The sequence below is a fragment of the Pituophis catenifer genome, unplaced genomic scaffold, assembly GCF_029215685.1.
Source record: "Pituophis catenifer annectens isolate HBS135680 unplaced genomic scaffold, rPitCat1.0.hap2 SCAF_10, whole genome shotgun sequence".
NCBI lineage: Eukaryota > Metazoa > Chordata > Lepidosauria > Squamata > Colubridae > Pituophis > Pituophis catenifer.
Window position 1 is genome coordinate 3,941,485 of NW_027256890.1, and position 13,155 is coordinate 3,954,639.

The 13,155-nt window shown below is 46.2% G+C and overlaps 1 protein-coding gene across 2 annotated transcripts in view; it reads left to right on the forward strand.

Annotated features, from left to right (window-relative positions):
- Positions 1-1,614: 1,614 nt before the first annotated feature.
- The window catches only part of AACS (acetoacetyl-CoA synthetase), a 62,446-nt gene continuing 50,905 nt past the window's right edge, over positions 1,615-13,155 (forward strand). For both annotated transcript variants that reach the window (XM_070951625.1, XM_070951624.1), the window contains exons 1-3: positions 1,615-1,800; positions 8,127-8,230; positions 12,746-12,866. In XM_070951625.1, the coding sequence (XP_070807726.1) occupies positions 1,683-1,800; positions 8,127-8,230; positions 12,746-12,866 (343 nt within the window). In that variant the 5' untranslated portion in view covers positions 1,615-1,682. The remainder of the gene's footprint in view (positions 1,801-8,126; positions 8,231-12,745; positions 12,867-13,155) is intronic.

The following is a 13,155-nucleotide window of genomic DNA, read 5'->3' on the forward strand; positions in this document are numbered from 1 at the left end:
TTTTTTCTTTTTAAAATATATCTAATTTTAACGGCAGATTTTTATGCATTAATTTACGTATGGCATCTGTTGGCCGCTTTTCTTTGCCACAAGGCATAAAAGATAAATCTTGAACAAATAGAGGAAGGAAAATTAAGGGGGGGGGGAATATGTATTTTATTTTCAAATCTACGTATTTTTTCCCCCCTGAACATTTCATTTTAGTGAACCTATTAATAAGTAAACATAATTTAGTTTAAGACAGATTTATGGGGGGTGGTTGGTAATTGAGGGTTTTTTGCATAGAATCTGGGTTTGAGTGTGTTGCTTTCCCTTTCTCTCTCTCTCTCTCTCTCTCTCTCTCTTTCTCTCTCTCTCTCTATATATATATGCATGCATGTATACATACATGCATACATATATACATGCATGCATGCATGCATACTGGTAGTCCTCGGCTTATGACCACAATTGAGCCCAAAATTTCTGTTGCTCAGTGAAACATTCATTAAGTGAATTTTGCCCCATTTTACGGCCTCTCTTGCCACCGTTATTAAGTGATTCACTGCAATGATTCAGTTAGTAACACGGTTTGATAAGTGAATCTGGGTTCTCCATTGACTTTGCTTGTCAGGTCGCAAAAGGGGGTCATGTGACCCCAGGACCTTGCAGCCATCATAAATATGAACCAGTTGCCAAGTGTCTGTTGATCACGTGACCACGGGGGTCTGCTGGAACCGTCGTAAAGTGTGAAAGACGGTCATAAGTCACATTTTCAGTGCCGGTGTAACTTTGAATGGGCACTAAATGAATTGTTTTACGTGGAGTACCACCTGTATTTTAAATTTCAGAGTAATTTGGTGTCCTGGAAGCTTCCTGTGTGACCTGATTCCGCCTCGATTCCTCAAACCCAGCCTACCTCGCAGAGTTGTTGTGAAAAAAAACATGACCTGCAATTCAGAGGAAAGTCAGAAAGGAAGCTACCTATGCATGGAATCATGTTGGGTGGGTTCCTACGTGTGTCAATTTGCACTTGGCAGGTTTTATTTTATTTTATTTTATTTTATTTTATTTCATCATTTCGTCATCTCATCTTATTTTATTTTATTTATTTTATTTTATTTCATCATTTCATCATCTCATCTTATTTTATTTTATTTTATTTTATTTTATTTTATTTTATTTTATTTTATTTTATTTATTTTATTTCGTCATTTCGTCATCTCATCTCATCTCATCTCATCTCATCTCATTTCATCTCATTTTATTTTATTTTATTTTATTTTATTTTATTTTATTTTATTTTATTTTATTTTATTTTATTTTATTTTATTTTATTTTATTTCGTCATCTCATCTCATCTCATCTCATCACATCTCATTTCATCTTATTTTATTTTATTTTATTTTATTTTGCACGTCCCTTATTCACGCTCGCTCCCCCTGCAAAGCCCGGCCTTTCGCTCCGCGCACTATTTTTTTTGGCTGTTTTTTTTTTTGTTTTTGCTCCGCCTCTGGCGGAAGCCCACCGGCGGCGCTCGAAGAGATGACGCGTCCTATAAAAGGCGCCGGCAGGAGGCGGAGCTCCGCAGTCCTGCTCGGACCGGCGAGGTGGTCGCGCCCTTAGTAAGGCGAAGCGGGCAGCTGGAGGAGAAGCGGCGGCAGGTGGCGGGCAGCAGCCGGCGCTTGTGCCCAAGCTTGACGATGTCTGGGGAGCTGGAGATCATGGAAGCGCAGCGGATGTGGGAGCCGGATTCCAAGCGCAACACCACCATGGACCGGTTCAGGGCGGCGGTCACCGCGGCTTACGGCATCCGCCTGGGTGAGTCCCTGCTGGGGGAAAGCCGGACAAGGAAGCAACGCTCCCGTCCATTTGCTCGGTTCCCTTTTCCGTTGCAACCCGGGAGGCAAAACCGCTTTTTTCCTCTTGGGATTTCCCTTCCCCCCCCCTCCACCGCCACCGCACAACGGCCCTGCAAGGTAGGCTGAGCAGAGCGCCTACCAATTGCATTGCAACAAGATGCTCTGGCTTGGATCGGCAACCTGGCGCCCTCCGCAAATGAGATGCCCGCCATCCTTATTCTTGCTTTTCTCTTTTGGGTTGATGGGGATGTGGGGGCTGGGGGGGGGGCTGCCTCTGCTGGGAGAGCCGGCTGGCTGTCCAGCGGGAGGGAAAGCTGCATTTTCCTAAAAGGAGGATGATTTTATCCTTATTTTTTAATGCCTTTTGGAAGGGTGGGGGTGGGAAGCCATGAATCTTGATAAGTGGAGCCTCCAGAGGGGGAAAGAGTCTACCTTGGAGCAGCAGAGGCTGATGGGGGTATAAGTGGAGCCTCCAGAGGGGGAAAGAATCTACCTTGGAGCAGCAAAGGCTGATGGGTACAAGTGGAGGCTCCAGAGGGGGAAAGAGTCTACCTTGGAGCAGCAGAGACTGATGGGGTATGATAAGTGGAGCCTCCAGAGAGGGAAAGAGTCTACCTTGGAGCAGTAGAGGCTGATGGGGGTATAAGTGGAGCCTCCAGAGGTGAAAAGAATCTACCTTGGAGCAGCAAAGGCTGATGGGTACAAGTGGAGCCTCCAGAGGAGGAAAGAGTTTACCTTGGAGCAGAGGTTGATGGGGTACAAGTGGAGCCTCCAGAGGGGGAAAGAGTTTACCTTGGAGCAGAGGCTGATGGGGTACAAGTGGAGGCTCCAGAGGGGGAAAGAGTCTACCTTGGAGCAGCAGAGACTGATGGGGTATGATAAGTGGAGCCTCCAGAGGGGGAAGCAGTCTACCTTGGAGCAGCAGATGGGGTGGTTCAGCTTCCTCCAGTGGTGCTTAAAATGGTGCTAATCTGCTTGGTTGGTACCCTTTTCGTGTGGTCTAGTTTGTGAATGAGCCCATTAAGAGAGGATGTGGCATCCTCACTGGCCCAAAAGTTGGAGCTGGTCCAAGATTTTCCCTCCCTCCTTTCTCCTCCCCCCCAACCTCCAGTTCATCTCCCTCGTCTAGCATGTCGAACAGCAGTTTCGAATGAACCCGTCAGGCGTGTTGCACGTTGCCCACATATTCCGCATCCCACCCACATATTTTATCCTTCCCACGACGGTCTACAGCCCAGCTGATGCAAGATTCGGATCCTTGCTGCAATCCCAGGAGCAACACCTGGCCCATCCTGACATGATCCCAATTTATCTATTTTTTTTTGCCTTGCAACCAATAGGACCTTCGAATGTAACCGTGCAACCATCATGCGTATTTCAGTGTATTTTTTGTCTCACATGGAACTGTATCATCTTCCAGAGAAAAAAAAAATTTTTTTCCGAGAAACTAGGCCTCTAGCCCTCAAGGCTTGTACAAATCAGCATTTTGCATTGGGTTTTGGAAGTATCTTTCCGCTGTAGTTCAATGTAGCTTAAATCAGCTGCCTTTTTCTCTTCCCTTCGCCTTCCCTCTCCCTCTCCCTCTCTCTCTCTCTCTCTCTCTCTCTCTCTCTCTCTCTCTCTCTCTCTCTCTCTCTCTCTCTCTGCAGGCTGAAATCTGTAGAAAAGAGGGGGGGGGGAAATGTATTGTGTAAATGTTGTCTTGTGTGCTTTGATTCCCCAAAGAGGGCAGGTTGTGCGTTTCCATGTGCCGAGCGAGGCCTGGTGCTTTTTATAATTAGGAACTGAGCCAGTAAAAAAGGAATATTTAATAAGGTTTCTCATTTCTTACAATGGAGAATTTTAGGATGTTGATTTTTGCACCGAGCAAAAATAGGACAGCTATCTAGGAGATTCTGAACTACAGATAGCGCTTGATTTACAACAGTTCATTTAGTGACCATTTGAAGTTACAATGGCGTTGAAAAAAACCTGATTTATTTTATTTTTATTTATTTTATTTATTCATATTTCTATGCCACCCACTCTCCGAGGACTCTGGGCGGCTTACACCAAAGACAGTCTACTAAATAGCCTATTGCCCCCAAAAATCTGGGTCCTCATTTTACCCACCTCGGAAGGATGGAAGGCTGAGTCAACCTTGAGCCGCTGAGATTTGATCTGCTGATCTGCTGAACTAGCAGTCAGCTGAAGTCGCCGCAGTACAGCACTCTAACCACTTTAGGACCGTTTTTCACATTTACGACCGCTGCAGCATCTCCCATGGTCACGGGATCAAAATTGCGATGTTTTGGCAACTGACTCATATTTATGACAGTGGCAGCGTCCCGGGGTCATGTGTGATTCCCCCTTTTGCGACCTCCTGACAAGCAAAGTCAATGGGGAAGCCCAGATTCACTTAACAACCGTGGTCGCTAACTTGATAACTAGAGGGATTCATTTAACAGTTGTGGCAAGAAAGGTCGCAAGATGTTTCACTTACCAATAGACAATTTTGGGCTCAATGGTGGTCATAAGTCAAGGACTGCCCATAAAAGCCTGGCTAAGTGGCTCAGTGGCTAAGACTCTGAGCTTGTCGATCAGAAAGGTCAGCGGTTCGAATCCCTAATACAGGTCTCTCCTGGGTGATCAGGGGGTTGGAATAGATGACCTCTAAGGGACTTCCAACTCTGTTACTGTTACTGTTAAAGCTCCCATGGGGAGAGGTGTTGGGTCTTGTAGTTTGGCCATTTGGGGACAATACAGCTTTCCCTGTTTGTCCCCTAAAGTGTCAACGCGTGTGCGATACACAGCAAGAGCCTTGGTGGCGCAGCGGACTAAAGTGCTGTTAAGTAGCACTTAGCTGCCAGCTGCCTGCAATTACTGCGAGTTCAAATCTCACCAGGCTCAAGGTCGACTCAGCCTTCCGTCCTTCCGAGGTAGGTAAAATGAGGACCCAGATTGTGGGGGCAATAAGCTGACTTTGTATAAAAAAGAACACCGCTTGTTGGGGGGGGGGGGGCGAAAGCCCTACTAAGCAAGTATATACAAAAGTATGAAGGCTATTGCTTAATGCATTGTAAGCTGCCCTGAGTCTCTGGAGTAGGGCGGCATATAAATCGAATAAATAAATAAATAAATAAATAAATAAATAAAATTGGATCCATTGGAAACAACATGTTGCAGATGTTGCGTGTATTTAAATCTGGGCCTTCTATTTTATCCGTGGGAGGAATAACTGGGCAACTTTTTCTGTTTGATTCTTGATGTGGAAAATAAATGCAGAGTATCTCAGACAGATAGGGAAGTTTACTTCTTCTTTCTTGCAAACTTAAAAGGGATGGTGTTAGCTTTTAAAAAAAAAGATATGCGAAAGCACCCGTTGCCCTCCTTTTTGGCATTTTTGCTCAGCTGCTGCTGGAGTTTGATCATGGGTGTGTGTGGGTTTTTGTGAAACGGGAGGCTGGAAAATAAAATAGCTAGCATCCCTGTGTTTCCAAGCAGCTTTCTTTTTTCTTTCTTTTTTTTTTTTTTTTGTGCTCGCTTCTGTTCTTGAAGTAAACAACGATGCTAGTGCAAACTAATTAGGTAGTTAACTCTGATCTTCAGAGATCTGGAAAAGTAAATACGGATTTGGTAAAACCTGAGATACAGGGAGTCCTCAACTTACAACCTTTCATGTAGTGGGCATTTGAAGTTACAACCGCATTTAAAAAAACAACAACCTTTTTCACACTTATGACCGTTGCAGCATCCCCAGGATCACATGATAAAAATTCAGAGGCTTGGCCACTGATGCTTGGTCAGTAAGGAACTGGATTCACTTAACAACTGTCTTACTACTTACTTCACTTTATTGATTAGCCCTTGGGGCATATCAAAGTGCAGAGTTCCAGACACAAATTATTACTAAAAATCTGTTAAAATACAATTTAAAATGGAATGGGAATAAAATAGATTTAAAATGGAATGGGAATAAAAATGAAACTGCCAATAAAATACAATAATTTAATGTATAGATAAATAAAATATGATAAAAAATATATTTCGGTATAATTAATATAATTAGGTGGCACAGTGGCTAAGACACTGAGCTTGTCGGTCAGAAAGGTCGGCGGTTCGGCAGTTCGAATCCCTACTACAGGTCTCCTGTGTGAGCAGGGGGTTGGACTAGATGACCTCCAAGGTCCCTTCCAACTCTGTTACTGTTACCCCTAGAGCTGTGATGGCAAACCTATGGCAGGTGGCACGCGGAGCCATATCAGTGGGCATGTGAGTGTTGCCCTAGCTTAGCTCCAGCGCACGTGTGTGCCGGCCAACTGATTTTTGAGCCTTCAGGGCCCACCGGAAGTCAGGAAATGGGCCATTTCCTGCCTCCAGAGGGCCTCGGATGTGGGGGGAAGGCTGTTTTTGCCCTCCCCAGGTTCCAAGAAAGCTTCTGGAGCCTGGGGAGGGCGAAAAATGGGGCTACCGTGTCCACCATGCCATCATGTGCCAAAAGTGGGAGCGGGGTGGGGTCGCATGCGCGGGGGGCAGGGTGCATTGAATTATGGGTATGGGCACGCGTGTGTGTGACCCTCCTGTGTTCCCTCCCTTTTTAGCACGCGATGGCAAAAAAGTTAGCCATCACTGGTTTAGGTCTTTGACCTAAATAAATATTTGATTTAGATGCCGCCCTTCTCCAGAGACTCAGGGCGGCTTACAATGCGTTAAGCAATAGCCTTCATACTTTTGTATATTTTTATACAAAGTCAGCTTATTGCCCCCACAAACTGGGTCCTCAATTTACCCACCTTAGAAAGGATGGAAGGCTGAGTCGACCTTGAGCCTGGTGAGAATTGAACTCACAGTAATTGCAGGCAGCTGGATGTTAAAATGCTGCCTTAGGAGGCATTAGCCTCCTACGCCACTTAGGCTTCTGGGGGCATGCCTCCGTCTGCTGACAATCTTAACTGGGGCTTATTTTTGGGGTAGGGCATATATTACGAGCATCCTGAAAAATGATGCTAGGGCTTATTTTCTGGATGGGTCCTATTTTCGGGGGAAACAGGGTAGAACTTCCCTTCTGTAAATTATCCTCTTTCTCCTCCTTTTTTCCTTCTCAGTTATGCATCTCTTCCTTCCTTCCCCAGGGAAATAAAAGCAGAGCAAAGAACCAGAAGCAATCTTTAGTTTGCTCTAATAATTTCAGAGATCTGGTTTGTTTGCTTGGGGGCCCCATCAAAAGCCAAGATAGAGCCATCAATGAACTGCTAAATCACGAAGAGAAAAATAGCACTGAGGGTTTTTATTTTTGGCTTCCTTCCTTTCAAGCATTAGCTTGAAAGAAATTATTTATCTGATTTTATTGGACTTTGCATTAAAGGTGCTTGGGAGAGAGACGGGAGCTGTTTGTTCCCGACAAGCAAGTATGAAAGCAATAATTTTAATTTTTTTTTCCCCGGGCCTGACAGGTGGCTTCTGCATCAGATGCTGCTTCTGTGAGCAGATGGCGAGTAAAACTTGTCAAAGGTGTTGATTTGCACAGCTTTTAATTTGCTTTCTTTGAGAAAAAGGAGGAAGGTGGTACAGTAGTGGCCAAAATTGTGGAAAGCTTTTGGGGAAAATTTTTATTTTTCCTAATAATAACACCACTTTTTTTTTTTTTTTTTTTTTTGGAGTTTCAAGATAATACTATTCCACTGCTGGAATGGCTTGGGAATAGCCCAGATGTTCACCCAATTGAAAATTCTATGGAGCCGACTAAAGAAACTGGTTAGTCAGAAGCGACCCAGCAATAAAACCCAGTTAATAGAAGCCATCATTCAATCTTGGTTTCATATTAGAACAGCTGCAGAACTAAAAGACTTGGTTCACTCCATGGGAAGACATTGTAAGGCCGTCATTCATGCTAAAGGTTACCCAACGAAGTATTAACTGACATGGGGATTATTTTTGTATAGCTCGTTTTTCCTATGGTGATAATTTTTTATATCTCGGGTTTTTTTATCTTTCATTTTTCCTCTTTACATTGTAACTGCTATTCTAATGGCAAATCCTTCGTAAAAGTTATTGCATTACATTCTTGATTAAATTATCTTCCCATTGATATATAATTTTATAGTACTACTCCGAAAAAAAGTGGTGTTATTAGCTCGTTTTAGAAAATACAACTTTTCCCAAAAGGTTCCCACAATTTTGGCCACTACTGTAGAGTCTCAACTGAGTTGAAAGGATTCTGCCAGTTTAGGCAACCAGCCAAATGGTCTTTTCTGAGGAAAATAATTATGATGTGGGGTTTTAACGCTCGTCTTGTTTTGCTTCCAGCCAACTACAGCGAGTTTTACCAATGGTCTGTACAGCATTATTCGGATTTCTGGGCAGAGTTTTGGAAATTCAGCGGGATCGCCTTTTCTCGGCTTTATGATGAGGTAAGCTGACAGAATAACAGAGTTGGCAGGGGCCCTGGAGATCTTCTAGTCCAGCCCCCTGCTCAGGCAGGAGACCCTATACCCGTGATGGTGAACCTATGGCATGTGTGCCACAGGTGGCACACGGAGCCATATCGGTGGGCATGTGAGCATTGCCCTAGCTTAGCTCCAGCGTGCATTAGCACGCTGGCCAACTGATTTTTGAGCCTTCAGGGCCCACCGGAAGTTGGGAAACGGGCCATTTCCTGCCTCCAGAGGGCCTCGTGGGGGGGCTGTTTTTGCCCTCCCCAGGCTTCAAGAAAGCTTCTGGAGCCTGGGGAGGGTGAAAAACAGGCCTACCTTGCCATCGCGTGCCAAAAGTGATGGGAGCGTGGTGGGGTCGCATGCGCGGGGGGCAGGGTGCATTGAATTATGGGTATGGACTCAGGCGTGTGTGACCCTCCCGTGTCTCTCCCCCCCCTTTTGGCACGCGATGGCAAAATGGTTAGCCATCACTGCCCTATACCATTTCAGACAAATGGCTGTCCAGTCTCTTATTTAAACTTCCAGGGATGGAGCACCCACAGCTTCTCAAAGGCAACTTCTGTTCCACGGATTAATTGTTCTCACTCTTAGGAAATTCCTCCTTAATTCCAAGGTTGCTTCTCTCCTGGATTAGTTTCCATCCCTTGCTTCTTGTCCTGCCCTCAGGCGCTTTGGAGAATAGCTTGACTCCCTCTCTTCTTTGTGGCAACCCCGGAGATATTGGGACACAGCTGTTTTTCGATCGACCGATTATTCAGGCTAATTGGGGACTGAGTTACGCAGAAGAGGGTGGATGTAACCATCACCTCATTGTAGGCCGCCTTCTCCAGCTTCGGTGAGCAAAGGATGACGGGGTCATTGCCAACATTGGGCAAGTCGGTATCTCCACTTTCCTGGCCTTTTCAACAATTCCTCCATGGGAGAAAGCCTGTAGAGATTCTCCGTCCTCCAGGTCATGGTTGTCCCAAATGTACTTTTTTCAGGAGGCAACTGGACTTCCTTGTTTTTTCTTTGAAGACCTTTCGCTTCATATCCAAGAAGCTTCTTCAGCCTTGACTGGATGGTGGGGAATGGAAGGATTTATACTCCTTGCAGACAGCTGGTCAATTGCATCCTTTTACAGAGTCCCTGAGGCCACTTGGAGGTTTATCTGTGTCCTCAGAGTGCTCCTGATTCCTGTAGTCTGCACTTTTTTCCTCTGGAAATCCATTCCTACTCCCACACCATTCCAGGGGTCTTCATCCCAAATTGCATAGCTAAAAGGTCTGTAGAGATTCTCAGTCATCCAGGTCCCGGTTGTCCCAGAGGAGCTTTTTTCAGGAGGCAACTGGAGTTTCTGGTTTTTTTTTTCTTTTGAAGACATTTCGCTCCTCATCCAAGAAGCTTCTTCAGCTCTGACAGGATAGTGGGGAATGAAAGGATTTATATTCCTTGCAGACTGCTGGTCATTTGCATCCTTTTAGAGGGTCGTTGAAGCATTTGGAGGGTTTACCTGAAAAAGCACCTGGATGACTGAGAATCTCTGCAGACTTTTAGCTATACAATTTGGGATGAGGACCCTTTGAATGGTGTGGGAGTAGGAATGGATTTCCAGAGAGAGAAAAAATGGCAGACTACAGGAACCATTTGCACTATTTAGGTGGCCCTGAGGACACAGACAAACCAAGTGGCCTCAAGGACTCTCTAAAAGGATGCAAATGAGCAGCTGTCTGCAAGGAATATAAATCCTTCCATTCCCCACCATCCAGTCAGAGCTGAAGAAGCTTCTTGGATGAGAAGCGAAATGTCTTCAAAAGAAAAAACCAGAAAGTCCTGAAAAAGCACCTGTGGGACAACCGTGGGAGAAGCTCTGTAGATCCCCAACATGGTCATTGCAAAGTTGACTTTTGAGTCCAGGTTCTGCTGAAGTTGGTGGATGTAGGTTGTGTTCTCAGCCATGCGTGGAAGATGCGTCAAAAGACCTCCTTGACTTCCAATCTGGTTGGGGGGTTTCCTAGCCTCCCACTCATATATGTGTTTTGCCCCAGCTACGGACCCCAAAGAACGCAGCACACACAATCTCTATACAAAGCTTATTTTACTCAAATAACTTAGTCTTTATCATTCAAAGGCTGTTAATGAACTGTCTTAACAGCCTACCAGAATTCTAGGATAAGGTAATCACAGTCTTACTAGAGTTGGCAGAAAGCCCAGAAGCAATTTGCAAAGAACTAAGATCAAGACACGAAGGAGAATGAATTAAAGTTGTTCCCTGCAAATTGCTTCAGTCAGTGTTCCTCCTTAAATAGGCTAAGAGAGTGGCCAATTAGCCCCAAGCCTTACTCTTGAGAAGACCTCCACCTGAGGAGCCACTCCTGTCTTTTGGCAGCTCTGCGCACCCGTGCATCGAGAAGAGGCTCCTCCTCTTCATCCTCTACACTTAAGGGAGCTTCTGGAGGTTCTGAAGGCCCTGGCTGAATCCCCGCCTCTGGCACCACATCTTCTCCAGCCTCCTCATTGTCTGACTCGAGTGCCAACTGCACAGGCTGCTGGCGTAGCACCACACCAGCCTCCTCGCTGTCTGAATCAGCTACAATCTGCACAGGCCACTGACGGGCCACAACAATATGAAGAGTTTGGGCCTTAATTAGTGGTTTTTCCCAGGTCAGGTAAAGTTAACTTATGACCGCAATACAAACTGGAAAATTCATCGTTGAGTGGTGCGGACATTATGTGAGGTATCGCTGGATTTTATGGCCTCTTTTTTTTGCCGTGGTCATTCAGTGAGTCACAGTTGTTAAGCAAGCCATGGCGTGTTCGCAGCTTCCCCGTTGATGTTGCTTGTCAGAAGCCAGATGGGGAAGTCTCAAATGGCGACTATGGGACTCTGTGACCGTCATAAATGTGTGACAGCTGCCAAGTGCCCGGAATTTTACCATGTGATTCTGGGGATGCTGTGGCAGCCATAAATGCGAGGACTCGTCGTAAGTTACTCCTTTTAGTGCTGTCAGAACTTCAAACGGACGCTAAAGGCCCCCCATATGTGGGGTGCCGCAGGGATCGGTCCTCTCGCCCCTTTTGTTCAACATTTATGTGAAGCCGCTGGGCGAGATCATCCGTGGTTTTGGGGTGAAGTACCATCAGTACGCTGACGACACCCAGCTGTACATCTCCACCCCAGACCACCCCAACAATGCTCTTGAAGTGATGTCCCGGTGCCTGGAGGCCGTACGGATCTGGATGGGGAGGAACAGGCTCAGGCTCAACCCATCCAAGACAGAGTGGCTGTGGTTTCCGACGTCCCGATATAGTCAGCTGGTGCCATCGCTGACTATTGGGGGTGAATCATTGGCCCCCATGGAAAGGGCTTGCAACTTGGGCGTCCTCCTGGATTCACGGCTGTCTTTAGAAGATCACTTGATGGCCGTAACCGGGAGGATTTTTCATCAGGTTCGGCTGATCCGCCAGTTGCGTCCCTTTCTGGATCGGGACTCGTTACGCACAGTCACTCATGCCCTCGTCACCTCCCGTCTGAACTATTGCAATGCTCTCTACATGGGGCTCCCCTTGAGGAGCACTCGGAGGCTCCAACTGGCGCAGAGTGCGGCCGCGCGGGTGGTTATGGGAGCAACATGGAGCTCCCATGTAACACCTCTCCTGCGCGAGCTGCACTGGCTCCCGGTGGTCTTCCGGGTGCGCTTCAAGGTTTTGGTTACCACCTTTAAAGCGCTCCATGGCTCAGGACCTGGTTATCTACGGGACCGCCTGCTACCACCAATAGCCTCCCACCGGCCAGTACGCTCCCATAGAGAGGGGCTCCTCCGGGTGCCGTTGGCCAAACAATGTCGACTGGCAGCCCCCAGGGGGAGAGCCTTCTCTGTGGGGGCACCTACAATCTGGAACGAGCTCCCCCCGGAGATACGGAGGATCCCGGATCTTCGCACCTTCCGTCGCGCGCTTAAAACGTTTTTATTTCATCAAGCTGGCCTGGCCTAAATCATCTCCTCTTTTAAATTTAAATTTTAAACGTAAATTTTTAATCTGTTTAATTATGGGGTATTTTAAAATTCAGCCTAAATTATTTAATTTGTTTTAATTTAATTTAGATTTTGTATTTCCTGTGTTTTATCTTCTGGCTGTTCACCACCCTGAGTCCTTCGGGAGAAGGGCGGTATAGAAATTTAATAAAATAAAATAATAAATAAATAAGTTTGAGGACTACCTGTAGTTTTCTTAGCAGAAGGCAACCAATGCCTTCTTCCAAAGGACTTTTTTTTTAATGTGCCCATCGTGTTGGATTTACTGGGGGTGCTCCATCCCAGTAATAACCCAGTCTGATCCTGTTTTTTCAAGGGGAGGGGGGAAATGCATCCGTCTAACTGAACTTAATGGAGAACCCCCCACCCCCCAGATGGTGAGGAGGGGCAGAGAAAGACCCTCATAATATTGATCCTTTATGCCCTACATGGCTGCGGAGTTTTCTGTTAAGGATGCTGGATGTCTTCCCACCAGGTGATTGATCTCTCCAAGAGCATTGCGGATGTTCCCGAATGGTTTAAAGGCAGCCGTTTAAACTATGCCGAAAACCTTCTGAAGCACGAGGAGAACGATAAAATCGCCCTGTATGCCGCACGTAAGTCCCCCGTGCGAATCTTCGTAATTGCTGGATCTACGACTATTCACATCTCTCTGCCTCTGCCTCTTTCCCCCTCTCTCTCCCTCTTTCTCTCCCTCCCTTTCCCTTTCTCTCTCCTTCCCTCCCTCCCTCTTTCTCCTTCTCTTCTTCCCTCTCCCTTTCTCCCTCCCTTTTTCTCTTCCTCCCTCCCTCTCTTTCTCCCTCCCTCTCTCTCCTTCCCTCCCGCTCTCTTAATCTCTCTCCCTCCCTCTTTCTTTCTCTCTCTCCCTCCCTCTCTTTCTCCCTC